The 13,687-nt window shown below is 44.2% G+C and overlaps 1 protein-coding gene across 2 annotated transcripts in view; it reads right to left on the bottom strand.

Annotated features, from left to right (window-relative positions):
- Positions 1 to 13,687, bottom strand: part of LOC144791266 (uncharacterized) — a 1,067,603-nt gene that overhangs the window by 669,971 nt on the left and 383,945 nt on the right. Inside the window, exons 1-2 of one of the 2 annotated variants that reach the window (XM_078665919.1) lie at positions 6,943 to 7,291; positions 2,347 to 2,428 (exon numbers count right to left, since the gene is read on the bottom strand). The exons of the other annotated variant lie outside the window; for it this stretch is intronic. Of the exons in view, the coding sequence (XP_078522045.1) occupies positions 2,347 to 2,428; positions 6,943 to 7,103 (243 nt within the window). The 5' untranslated portion in view covers positions 7,104 to 7,291. Of the gene's footprint in view, positions 1 to 2,346; positions 2,429 to 6,942; positions 7,292 to 13,687 lie in introns of those variants that run through there. 2 annotated transcript variants of the gene reach the window in all.

Here is a 13,687-nt window from a genome sequence, read left to right as displayed (position 1 = left end):
GAAATTAAAAAAAAAATGCTTTTTGCGCACTAGGGGTTGTCCCTGTGGAACCCCCTCAAAAGGCCCAGGGGGTCGGGGTGTTTCTACCCTGCTCCCTTATCTTTTTTTAACATTTTTGCTTGTGACTCGATTCAACCGAGTCACAAGATGGCTGTCAACACTTGCTGGTTTGAAGTGTTGGAAGCCATTCAGATCTCAGGTACGAGATCAGGAGGGTCCGAGGATCCACTGGGGCCACATTTGCATCTCTGAGCAATCTTTACATTTCTCAGTAACTACTGAAGGGATTTACACCATTTAACAAAAAAAGTGCTTTCTGGAGCAACAGCTACCTTTATGCGGAATTTGGTGTAATTCCATTAAGCAGTTCGGGCTGTAGCCGTGTCTAAAGTTTACCATGGAAATTAAGATGGAGAAAAAGCGTTTTGGCCCACGCTTGACGGATCACCCCAAAAATGTTAAGACAGAAGCTGAAGTGAGAGTCAAATTAGTTAGTTAGGCGCACTTGCAGAGTGGCGGAGAAAGGGGGTGGGCCTCTGTGATTTGCCAGCTGTTTTTTTCCTATTTTTTTATGGCCCAATTTTAATAAACCAAAACCAAAAGGGGCCAGGCCTTCATATATATTTTTTTTGAAGGGAGGAAGGCTTGCGCGGCCCACCTACTCGGGCCTATATTGCCCTGGGGGCCCCATTCCCTGGGGCAAGGCCTGTTGTTGGGGACCGCGGAGGAGCCTCAAGGTCCCCCCCATTTGTCCTGCTCTCGCTTCCATGAACCTGACCAGAGTCTGCTATGGCTTGGTGGGAGAATTGCTCCCGCCAAGCCATAGCAAACTGCAATGCCCGGAAGGTGGCCATCCTAGGACATTGCTGGAGCCGGCCCTGTGGGGTGGCAGTCCCCAGGGCCATGGAGGGCTCCTGGAGGGGGGCTGAGAACCCCCTCCCATTTACTCTATAGCCCAGGGAGGAGAAGGTCCACAGGGCCGGGGGTCTGCGTCATCTTTACTTAATTTGTGTCCGGGGAAGGTGGCGATCCCCGGGGCTCTGTGGTGGGTTGGAGCCCCTTGCATTATTTTCAAATATAGCCCCGGGGAGGTGGTGGTCCCAGGGGCTACGGGGGGCCTGCGTAGCCCCCGTACATTCATATATTAGCCCCAGGGAGGTGGCAATCCCTGGGCTGTGTTGGGGGGTTGAGTCCCCCATGCACTATGTTGTAATCTCACCCCCTTCCATTGGAACAGATTACCGGATGAGATACAAGCCTGAACAACCCTGTGGTAGTTTAAGAAGCAGCTTAAAACTTGGTTGTTCTAATTTGCTACTCTGTCATAAGCTACAGGTACTATGCAGCCAAGGGCGCCGAGAGATCCCTGTGGGATGGTTTGTTGCGCATTACAAAGCCTAATAATAATAATAATGTAGTGCCAGGGAGGTGGCGGTTCTGGGGCAGTGGGGGAGCATTTGGCTCCCTCGCATTTTCATATATAAGCCCCGGGGATGTGGCGTGCCCCTGCGCTGCAGGGGCCCATGCAGCCCCTACATTATTATTTCAAATTGCCCCCAGGACCTGACCCAGCCGGGGGCCTAATTAAACGAAGAGCAGGAGCCCACACTTCATTAAAAAAAAAAAAAATTGGCAGGATTTGCAGATCCACCGCCAAAATTGTTTTAAAAAAATGCTTTTTGGGCACTGGGGGGTCTCACTGTGGAACCCCCTCAAAAGGCCCAGGGAGTCAGAGTGTTTCTACCCTACCCCTTATTTATTTTTTGCATTTTTGCTTGTGACTCGATTCAACCAAGTCAAAGATGGCTGCCAAAACTTCCTGGTTTGAAGTGTTGGAGGCCAATCAGATCTCAGGCATGAGATCAGGAGGGTTCGCAGATCCACCGGGGCCACAGTTGTATATCTCAGAAATCTTTACATTTGTCAGGAATTACTGAACGGATTTACACCATTTAACAAAAAGAGTGCTTTCTGGAGCAAGAGCTACCTTTATGCGAAATTTGGTGTAATTCCATTAAGCAGTTCAGGCTGTAGCAGTGTCTAAAGTTTCCCATGGAAATTAACATGGAGAAAGTGTTTTGCCCCCCCTTGAGGGATCATCCCGAAATTAACATAAGTTTAATTCACTGCACCATAACACCACAGCCATTCCCAAAAAATGTACAAAGAATATTCCAAATCAGGTCCTTGACGTGATTAGCATCGAAATTAACACTGCATAATATGTCAATAGAGTACCTCAGATGACCTAATCTTTTAAGGTACATTACTTTCTTACACAAAAGAATGTACTACAGCCTTTGAACCTTCAGATGGATTTGAAAGCAAGAGAGAGAAATTACTTACTAGTTCACTGCGGCAACGACTAGTAACAAGATTAGCTAATTTTCTTTGGATGTCATACTCCGTTTCCATACTGTGCTGCATTCTACAATGAACAAATTATGGCGCAATATCAATAGCATGAAAGTATGAAATTTCAGATTCCCATTTAAAGAATCATCATTAAAAGACAAAGGTTCTGATACTACCGTATATCATCCCAATGACATTCTATTTTATTTGGTAAATACATACCCTACAACAATCAAATTAAAAGAGGGCTGATTATCGGTTTAGGGAGAGGGTGGTATAATTGACCTATGGACGAAATGGGCATATGATTCATCTCCCTTGCATCCATTTATTGTGTCATGAAGTACAAAGGCTCTGGTAACTCAGTACAAATATGCTGATGTAGACCGATTAATATTTGTTCGGTTTATTAAACATTGCAACAAAAATATTTCATGGTAACAGTGGAACTTGTGTTTAAAAAGCAAAGCTAGTCTATTCAATGGAAATATTATTTAATTGTGATATTTACCTCACCATTTCCACAATGAAAATTTGACCTGTATGTAAAACTTATTCTTTACAATGAAAACATAGTCAATTAATACAAAAACACATTTTTTAGGGCAAGTATGGAATACAAGAAGGTGCTAAGTGGTCACATTTTTTACGGTAATGGTTTGGAACCAGGAATGTTCAAGTTCTGTCTGTAAATGTTCTGTACATTTGGGGGAAGGAGAATATCTGGGCAGATCTGTTGAGCCGAGAAATTCCATCCTCCAAGGATTTCTTCCTACACCAGTGTCTGATCGATCTACTGGTGCTGAGGTGGGGTCTTCCAGTGGTAGACCTGTTTGCTTCACCAGAGAATGCAAAGGAGCAGAGATTTTGTTCGAGGAGATGTTGTCCTCAGTCTTGAGAAGTGGACAGGTTGACTTAGGCTGCGAGGCCTAATTTATTCCATCACGCTTTTTCAGTTGGTTAGGGCATTTCTGCTGATGGCCAAGTGATTTTACTCGGAGCTAGGTTGCCGCCACAAGTGAATTGGTTCCCTCTACTGGTTTTGTCAGAGCGGTCAGGAGGGGGATTTTCCAGTGGTTCCGTCTCTGCTTGTTTACCTGGCCCTTCCTCTGGGGTCATTGAGGAAGTTGCATTTGACAACATGAAGGTTGAATGGAGATCATCTACTCTGCATTCTTATGCCAGACAATGGAGGGCCTTTTCTACAGGTGGATGCTATGGTAGCCAGTCTTTTTTTGGTTATTATTACAGAATGGTGCTAATTTGGCTCTGTCGGTCGCCACTTTGAGGGTTCAGTGGGCGGCGATTCAGGAATTTCATGGTTCTTGGCAGAATCTGATTGATGACGGGGGCTAATGCCTAATTTTTTTCAGTGACTGTTGAACTTGTTTCCTAGACCGGTTCGTCTTTTCCTAGTTGGAATCTGATGCTGGTACTGAATGCCTTGACCGGGCCTTTATTTGAACCCCTTGTCGATGTTGATTTGAAACTGTTGATGTTTAAAACGTGTTTTCTGGTGGCTATCACTTGAGGCAGGTGAGGGAGTTGGGGGCCTCATCCCGTAAGTTTCCTTGCTGTAAAATGTTTCCAGACAGGGCTAGTTCTAGTTCCGGTTTCCACATTTGTGCCTGAAGTCAATTTGACTTTTCATGTGAGTCACAATGTGATCCTACCAGCATTTTGTCCAGAGCTGGCCTCTGAGGAGGGGTGCAGGTTGCACTGTTTGAACATGAGGCAGACGTTGCTGTGGTTTGTGGATGTGGTGAAGTCGTTCTGTAAAGGGAATGCACTATTTGTACATTTTGGTCCTGCTAAGAAAGGGGAAAAGCCATCTACTGCTACCTTGAGTAGGTGGATACGTTCTCTGGTCCTGTTGACAAACCAATTAAAAGGGGTGGTTCCTCCCCTGGGGGTTCAGGGATGGTCTACACGCGGTGTGGCAGCTACAGTGGCTGAATTGTAGGGGAGTTCGGTGGTGATTTGTAAGGCTGTGACTTGGGCCACTCCTTTTGCGTTTGTTCAACACTATCAAATTGGTGAGATGGAACATTTGGATAATGTGTTGGGTTACAAATTGATGTCCTCTATGAGGGAATAGGGGTATTGCTGTATGGGTTCTGGGCACTCTCTTTGTTGGGTGTATTTGACCCAGTTGCCCTTTCTATTTTAACTTGCTATGTCTCATTGGTTAAGGAAGAAGGTGAGGGAGGGATTGGAGGTATTGCGTCCATTGCTTACCGGCATTACGCCTAGTCCTACTTCCTCACCTTCCTTTAAGGTCCCTCCAACTCTCCTAGTACGGCACAACTTAGTGTCTGGTTGGTTTAGGTATGTATGGGGTGAGGTGGGGCAGGGGGCTGTTTTACTTAGGAAGGGAGGGGCTATTGGATGCAAGGAAGATCAGAGTGTGCTGCAGTCATCCTGCCATGACAGATAAGATATGATCGCCAAGTTAGCCATAGCTTCCCTTTTGCAACTGGCACAGTACTGTGTCTTCAGGAGCTTCAATAGAACTTGTGTACTGTCAATTGGATAACCAGGGCTCCTAATGTGCTGCTGCAACTGAAGGTCATGCATATCTCAAGATCTCTCATGCTTTAGATGCTAGACCTATCGCAAGACATGTGGCATTTCACTGCATATTCTTTTGGAATGATTTAGATTTTGTCTTATGTAAAATTATAAGTTATTTGCTTTTCATTCAGTCATGGGTGCATGGGAATGTGAACAGGTGCCCATTGGAATTATTGAGAAAGAGAGGCCGATGCACTTGCGAATTGATGGTTGGAAATTATATCTGCCTTTGAAACTGTACAACTTCCTTGAACTTCCTCATGTTGTACATACTTCCCATGTGTTAAGGTATTGCTGACAGTCATAGTTGTAATATGTTTTTCCTGAAGTAAACACATTCCAAATCGCAGACCACCATGGCAGAGGTTCTTCCACCTACCAAATGTTAACAACAAAGCAATGACGAATATGGCATGTATGTGATCAATTTTCTGAATTTCCCTCAATACTAATAAATCGCCTGTTAATCCTTTTCAGGCATAACAGTGTATTGATGATTAGTTTATCTTCATTTAAAACCTTCCCTTACTCTATGGAACATGCAGCTAGATTCATCAAGTCGAAAACGGCTCGCAAAGGGGCAGATTCTGAGAATCTAGCCCTTTGCGAGTGCAATTTTTGCATTTGGGATTCATCATCCCAAATGCAAAAATTGCTAATTGCGAAATCGCATATTTGCGAGGAATTGCATTTAAGGAATCTCTATTTGAGATTCCTTAAATGCAATTCATTAACCATTTTCTATTAGCGAATTTGCTATTTCTGGCCGCTATTTACCACGAAGTCAGACTTCGTGGTAAATAGCGAAAACTCAGAAAAATGCACTTTAGTGCATTTTTCTGAATGGTATGTTACACACACACACATGTCCTTTGGACATGTGTTTGCGCAACATCTAGCTACATTTGCTTTTCAGGGGTGCTACAGGGTGTCCTTTGGACACCCCTGGCACCCTTGAAATCGCATCCTTATTTGCGATTAGCAAATTGCAGGCCCATAGGAATGAATGGGGAGTTATTCCTTATTTGCGATTAGCAATTTGCTAATCGCAAATAAGGAAGATGTAGGAATCGCAATATTTTTTGCAATTCCTACATGAATCCCGTTTTGCAAGTCCTTAATAGCGATTCCTTATGAATCGCTATTACAGACTCACAAAACGGGACTTTGATGAATCTAGGTGATGGTTCTCATTTGTCAGCATGCCATACAATAATGATTCAAATTCCCTGGTTTCATTTTGTTTTCCTATTTGTGGAGATGGCCTTGCTTCTCTCGACCACGTTACTCCAGATATAGGTTGAAATAGTCGTGTTCCTGGTAAATTTTTAAGACCTGAAATAGCCAAAATGTATCCAAGACCTTTGCGAAAAACTGATACACCATTTCGGTTCATTAAATGAGAACTCCTGCATAGACTGTTCAAAATCTGGTGCTCTTTCCTCCATGCACAGCTTTTCATCTGGATGGATAATTAAACCAATGTCTCCATACCAGATATCAGCATTACCAGTTGTTGAAGACATGGGAGAGTGTATCAAATTAGAGTAAAAGGGACTTACACATGTTTCCGAGTAGTACCCCTGATCACTTTTAAGAATTACAGAAATTGTTAAATCTACACTGAAATGTAGGTTTAAATGTAATAATGTGGATGTTTTTATTTTCTTTGTGAATCTGGCCCTATGTGTTCACGTTTTCAGATTAACCATAGGATGTTCAAATAGGAGGGCCAGACTGATGTCAATATACCTTAAACTCATTTGAATCAACGATTTAGAATAACATTGTGACAAGAAAAACATAATGGTGTCTGTGAAAAAGATTTAAATATACTATTTAATACAACTTTATTATTAAATTAAGCAATTATTCCTCAGATATGTTGTTAATTGTGCCTTAGCAATTGAGCACAATATTTGGATTCTTGAACAAATAACTTGTTAAAATGAGTGACAATTGCATGATTTTCCAGACATTCTCCCAGTTAACCACCGCACATTGTAAGCTTACCGTGCGCAGGACGAGTGATGGTGACACACAAATGGAGAGGCGCTCCTGCTGCTGCAGGCCTCCCTGAACAGCTGCTTTGGCGACATAGGATGTCGGCATGCTTTCTCATAAATATATCTTTCTTTTGGATGAACTGGCTTTTCCATTCTTGACATGCTCATACATGTTTTCCATTCACTGACACTAATTTGTATTTCTTCGTTTTCTTTTTACATCATGTTTTTCCAGACTTGAAATGCTCACTGTAACTCAGTTTTCCCGACTTTCGGCAGTCTATTTTTCGTTTCCCTTCTTCGGTTCTCCTCTCCATCCCACAATATTCGTTGCCAGCAAAAGGGATTCAGAAAGGGCCAGCATTAGGTCCAAACTGGCAGTTTGTTCAGCAGCAACCCATCCATTCAGCTTGGATCATTGGAGCCCGCTTATCAGAAGGATTGTTTACATTCCCCCAGGCCAATCAAAACGTGTAGAATACAAAGGTTAGGCAACATTCCATATCCTGGTCTACCTGCGTTTTTATGAACCTTTTGCTTTTAGCCGGTATACAAACAGTACACAACTTGTACCTTTTAAAGGCTAAGAAATAATTGACCACACAAACACTTGGGGCTTCAATAACAAATATTTACTTAGATTTACTCATGTAGTTCTGGCTTACTCCTCAATTCCAGGAAATAGACAGACATATGCCAAGAGTATTCCCGCGTACTCCCGCAATTCAGGAGTAAGCCAGATGTACTACAAGAGAAAGCCACAAAACTACTCGTAGCCAACTCTTAGTGAGTTGTGCCCTTATTGCTGATGAAGTGTTGAAAGAGTTAATAATAATAATAATAATAAATTCTTTATTCGGCTTATTCACAAAGGAAAAACCATAAAAGAGACAATAAATCACATTCATTACATTTTGGAAAGTTAAAAGAAACATTTTTCATAAAATTTCATACAAGAAACTAGTTAGTTAGAGAAAAGTTAGTAAAAAAAATTCTGAAAGGATCTGCTCGATGTGTCATTAATAGAGGCATTTATAAATTGTTCCTATGTTTCGTGATGCATTTTAAAAAGTTACTCACAAAATAACAGACTTTTTCGTTTTCCAACATTTGGAGTCTGAGAAGGGCGGGTCTACATTGTCTCAGTCCCCAGTTCCTTAATATTGGTAACAACCAAATTTTTCTGTGCGGTTGATGGTATTTACAAAGCATAATCACGTGTAGATTTGATTGTGCTGATAATCCATCACACGGGCAGGGTGGGAGGATCGCATTCCAACAGTTTTTCAGTGGGAACGTAACCAGTCTAAAAAAATTATTTAACCTAAATCTTGTTAGTAGCATTCTCTCGTAAGTTGTTAAATGCAGAGTCAGATACGGATGAATGTCATAGGATATTTGAACCATATTAGCATGAACTACCGCCGTTTTTTGTGAGTTCGATGCCAATCTTAGGGTTTCCAAATGTCTTAGAGCTAGTTGTTTAAGATCTCTTTTTGGGATGTCTATTATAGATTCAGGTTTAAAATAGTAGTTCTCAAGCCCTGATCTTTTAAAAAATTTCTTACATAGGACAGCCACTTTACCTTAAAGGATTTGTCGAGAGCCATCGTGTCAACAATGATAGACTTGGTCAGCTTGTTGTTTTCGGATATCCATATACGCCGCCACAGCATCACAGGTTCTATTTTAATTAGGTCCTCTATAAAGGGTATTCCTAATTCCAGGTGCATGGCATATATTGAGGTGCCTTTCGGGGTGGCCAAGAGGAATCTGATAAAGACATTTTCCGCCTTCTGGATGAAGCTAGTGTCCGTATACCCCCAGACTCCCGCCCCATATACGGCGCTAGCCCGGCACTTGGCATTGTAAATTTTTAATAGCTCCACCGGGGGCCTTTTACCTAGTTTCTGAGAGAAGCTTGTTAAAGCGGCTATTGATCTCTTGAATAGATTACCCCTTGTGACTACAGCTGGCTTCCATGTTAACTGATCATCTATCATGATGCCCAGGTAGGGGTATTGGGGGGTAGCCTCAAGTTTTTGGTCTTCGAGGTAGATGGCTTTTGTTCTTTTTTGCCCCCTGCCTGCTGTCATGACGAAAGTTTTCTTCACGTTCACCCTTAGGTCCAGGTTGCCCATGAAGGTCGTGTACCTATTCAGTGAAAATTGAAGCTCCCGAGGGGTGCGAGCGAGGATGACGGCATCATCCGCATAGAGCAGGGCGGGAATCAGGCGCTGATTTATACGTGGGAGGTCCTGAGCCCCCCTCAACATCTCCCCCTCAAGACCATTAGTGTAGAGTGAGAAGAGGAAGGGGGCCAGGACACAACCCTGCCTGACTCCACGCCCTACGCCAAACGGGGTCGTCAACTCGCCATTTACACCAAATCGTACTCAAGCCGTGGCTCCGGAATAGAGTTCTCGTAGGAAATCCAGAAGAGGGGGTTCTACTCCCATTTGAGCAAGGACCGTCCACAGCTTTGCATGCGAAACACAGTCAAACGCTGCGGAGAGGTCGACAAAGACGATGTAGATTTTGTTAGCCTTGGCCTGTATGTATTTTCCCATTATTAGGGTGAGGTTGAGGGCCTGCTCAACTGTTCCAAATCCCTCATGGAAACCGAATTGGATGTCGGAGATAATACCTCGGTCCTCGCTCCACTGCTGGAGGCGCTCAAGGATGACTCTCCCCACTACCTTACCAAGCGAGTCCAGCAGTGAGATGGGCCGATAGCACTTCACATCTTGTCGGTCCCCCTTTTTAAAAATGGGGACCATTATTGATTTAGTCCAAGAACTTAACACTCCCTCGTTCACGGCAGCAATGCACCCTCTTGTTAGAATCGGAGCCCAGAGATCTGGGTTATTTTTAAAAAAAGTCCACTGGAACTCCGTCTGGGCCTGGTGCTTTCCCCGGTTTGCTTTTCTGCAATGCTTCCAATAATTCAGGAATGTCAAAGAGAAGTGGAATGGGGTACTGTACTCCTGAGGGCAATAAATCTGTTGGTAAAGTATTTTTAAAAATATTGGAAAAGTGTGTTACCCATGTCTTCTCGTCTATGGCAACTTCTATTCTAGGTGTGCCATTGTCCGAGAGAAATGGGGTTCTGACTATACGCCAAAACTGCTCGCCGTTTTTTGAGACCGCACTCTCATGGAGATCATCCCAGAGTTTCTGCTTTAGTTGGGCGATTCTCAATTTTCGTTCTCCTATGTATTGGCGCCTTAGGAGTTGGATTAGGGCTGTGTCTCTCAGTTTATTGTGGAGTGCTAGTTTTAATTTTGTTAGAGCTGATGTGCAATTTTTGTTAAACCACCCTTTCTTTGCTGAGTAATTAGGTTTGGGTTTTGATAGGAGTAACTCCTTAATGGACTCTAGAATTTGTTTAAAGTTCGTTAGAACTTCCTTATGATTAGACGAAAGGTCAAGACATTTTAAGATGTTTGGATATGCTTGAATTATAAGTTTTTTTGTTATTTCGGTGGGGTTAATTTTAGCCCATCTGATTGAGTAACCATTCTTTTTGCTAATCTCTAATTTATTTTGTCCGAGCATATTTACGACATCCAAATTTAGGGTGTTGGATGCAGACAAGTGCAGGTTAATCCTTAGGGCTGAGTGGTCACTGAGTGGATTGCCAATGACCTCAAAGTCCTTGGTTATACCCCACAGACCAGACGATAAGAATATATAATCGACTGTTGTGTGGTGACCTCTTCCCAGGTATGTCGGAGTTAGTAAGTTGGAATCTGCATTTTGACAATTGGCAATTTGCAGATCCAGATCCGAGAGGACAGCGTTTAATGTGTTCCCTGCTTTACTGTGTGAGAAATGAACTAATGGGGCATCGAATTCGTCCGCCATCCCACAACAAAGTGAGTTAGTCTTTGAACATGGATGGAGGTTGAAATCTCCTCCCCAAATTAGATGGGTTGCCCCATTGCCAGATCTCCATTGGTAAGATTGTTTTAGGGTCTCATGTACCTGATTAAGGAGATTTATAAATTGATCTTCAGGAAGATTGTTATATAAATTAGTCAGGAAGATAGTCTCCTTATTAGCCAGCGATAAGGAGAGGATTTGGAAGTTGGAATCCTGAGAGACTATGGCCATTTTTGTGAGGGTTAGGGTGTTCGCTATATAAGTTACTAACCCGCCTCTGGGTCTTCCCATTGTGCTACTTAGGGCTGGAATTGAGTAGGTTTTATAACCTTGTAGATGTAAATCTTCTAATGTCCAAGTCTCCTGGAGACAGATTATTTGGTGTGGGTTTAAGAAGACTTGTGCAGTCCCATCCTCGATTTTGGTACGAAGACCTGCTAGATTCCAGTAGAGTATGGAGATCGGGGGGGTAATATCTTTTACTTGTTCTACTGAAAGTATGACTTCAGAGTTCGTAAGTCCCGAGGGGATATTCAAATTCCCTGGACTGGGGGGTGCGTGAAGGTTGTTGGACGTGCCTTCGCATGATGGTCAATCGACCATTTCGAGTCCGCTGTACCTATTTGACAAGGGGATGTTATGCCATGGATCCCATCGGGGTTGATCTCTGATCGCCGGCCTTTGTTTGTAAGGTCTCCTATCTTCCCACCCTCCCCCCTGATAGCGTGGACCTACCGTGTTCCAAGAGTAATCTGGTTCATAGAATCTAGGGGGACCATAATATCTGGGGTTCACTGAATCATTATATCTAGGGGGTGGAACTGCCCAAGGAGGCTCTTGTTCCTGTAATCCGTTTGTTTGCCTAAATGGGTAGAAAAAAGAAAGCGATTTGATCTTTATGCCTCCGTTTGAGGTAATGTCTTCCCACGAACAGATATAGTCTGCTATTCGTGGGTCCTCGAAGGTAATCGCTATGCAAGCCCCAGGAATTGTTTTTCGTGTGTTGCCCACCCATGGAACTCTGACAGCAGATCTAATCCTACCCTGCCAGACTGACGGGATTGGACGATTCGTCTGCAGCCAGTGCTGAGCCTTATTTTTCAAAGACCAGCCAGGTTCCGAGTTGTGGTCAGTTAGCTCAGGGACACCGGCCATGACCGCCACGTACGGTGAGGCCTCAGGTGGAAAATCTGCTGGAGGTCTTGGTTTGCCTAGATTTTTGGCGATATTTCCCCTGGACTTGACGGACGGGGTGTTTGAAGCTGGAGTCTGGGGAATCAGGGTTTTAATGAATGATTTGTTTGTAGTTTTATTGGTGGTTTTATTAGATACCTCTGAATTCGATGGCGGAATTATTGGCGTTCCTTGGGAAATCAGTGAGGTGATATTGGGGGGATTATTAGAGATAGTCGGGGTGGTTGTTGTGTGTGTAGGTTTGGCTGATTTCGGAATATTGGTATTAATGGGGGCACTGGGAATTGTGATATGAAGAGTCTTCTGCTGGGGATTAGTCAAATTTAAGTTCCCGTTTGTTGTTTTTGTAGAGAATGATTTTTTAATGTGGTTTCCCCCTTCTTTATGCGAACCTGCAGGATGAACAGGTTGTTGTGTTTTTACAAGTTGTAAGATCTGTGACTCCAAGTTCGCTATTCTTTGTTCTAAAGGTTGCAGTGAAGTTTTGAATATGTTAGCCATCTTAGTTAATAATAAGTCGGGGACCTCCATCCCGCACAAGCCCTTGGGGGATTGTGTGACAATTGGGGGATCCAGATCTATCGGAGTAGGTGTTCCGATCTCTGGTTGGTGTACTAAGACTGGAACTTCCAATTTTTCTACTCTAAGCGGTCTTTCTTCTGCTGTGCTTAGTAAGTGGGTCAGGTTATTTAATGTTTGGGGATTCGGAGCCACCCTTTTCTTACTTATCGCGCCCTCCCTTTTTCCCCTTTCTATCATTTTTTCTATGGAGGAAATAGGTGGGGGGGGTCTGCGGGACTAGATCTGGTGTTTTTTCTAGATCAAAACTAAGCTGCGATTCAGCTAGTTGGGACACTGATAGATCAACTGTGTTCGGTAGGCTGCGTCTCTCTCGTGGCAGGTTAACCTCAGCGATTGTGACTCCTGTGACTGGTGACCTGGCGTTCGCCAAGTTCCCCAGTGAGGATCTCTTGGCAAAAGCCAGGTCCAAGGAGACCCTTTCTTCCATTAAAGATATGCTTTGGTCTATGAAAGTGTTCGCCTTCGTTATGAAGTCATCCATAGGACCAAGCAATTTAACAACACTACCCGGGACTTTGGATTTAGTTCCTCTGGTAACAACCATTTTTGTTGGGCTATGAGGCTGGTGTTAATAGTAAGGGGGGTAATGGTTTCGAATGGGGCCGAACGAAATGTGGCCCAGTCCAGTCTCTCAAGTCCTCGAACGGCCTCAAACGGCCCGCTCTTTGCCCGGTCTTCGCCCCGGGCTGCGACCCGCGCGCGTCCCGCGATGCGCGTTGTAACACTTAATTAAGTTCAGGTTAGGAGGGTGGGGGCGGGCACTGGGAGGGGGCGCGGCTCACGCGGGAAGAGGACCCAGCTGGTGATAGTGAATGCTGGTCCTCGCAGTCCCGGGGCCGCGCCTCTCACCTCCTCTGCGGCCTCGCAGTTGTTCTTCTCCTCGCTGTGTCCAACGCTGGAAAGACGGGTCAGCAGGGCTACTCCTGTAGCAGAGACAGGGTCACAGGGCGACAAAGAACCTCTAAACAAGCGGCTCCCGCGAAGCGGGGGCCGCGAGAGGTAATGAAGGGCAGAGTCAGCTGGGGGCGGGCACTGGGAGGGGGCGTGGCTCACGCGGGAAGAGGACCCAGCTGGTGATAGTGAATGCTGGT

The sequence above is a fragment of the Lissotriton helveticus genome, chromosome 11 (assembly GCF_964261635.1).
Source record: "Lissotriton helveticus chromosome 11, aLisHel1.1, whole genome shotgun sequence".
In the NCBI taxonomy this organism is placed as follows: Eukaryota; Metazoa; Chordata; class Amphibia; order Caudata; family Salamandridae; genus Lissotriton; species Lissotriton helveticus.
This window is presented reverse-complemented; position numbering and strand designations above follow the sequence as displayed.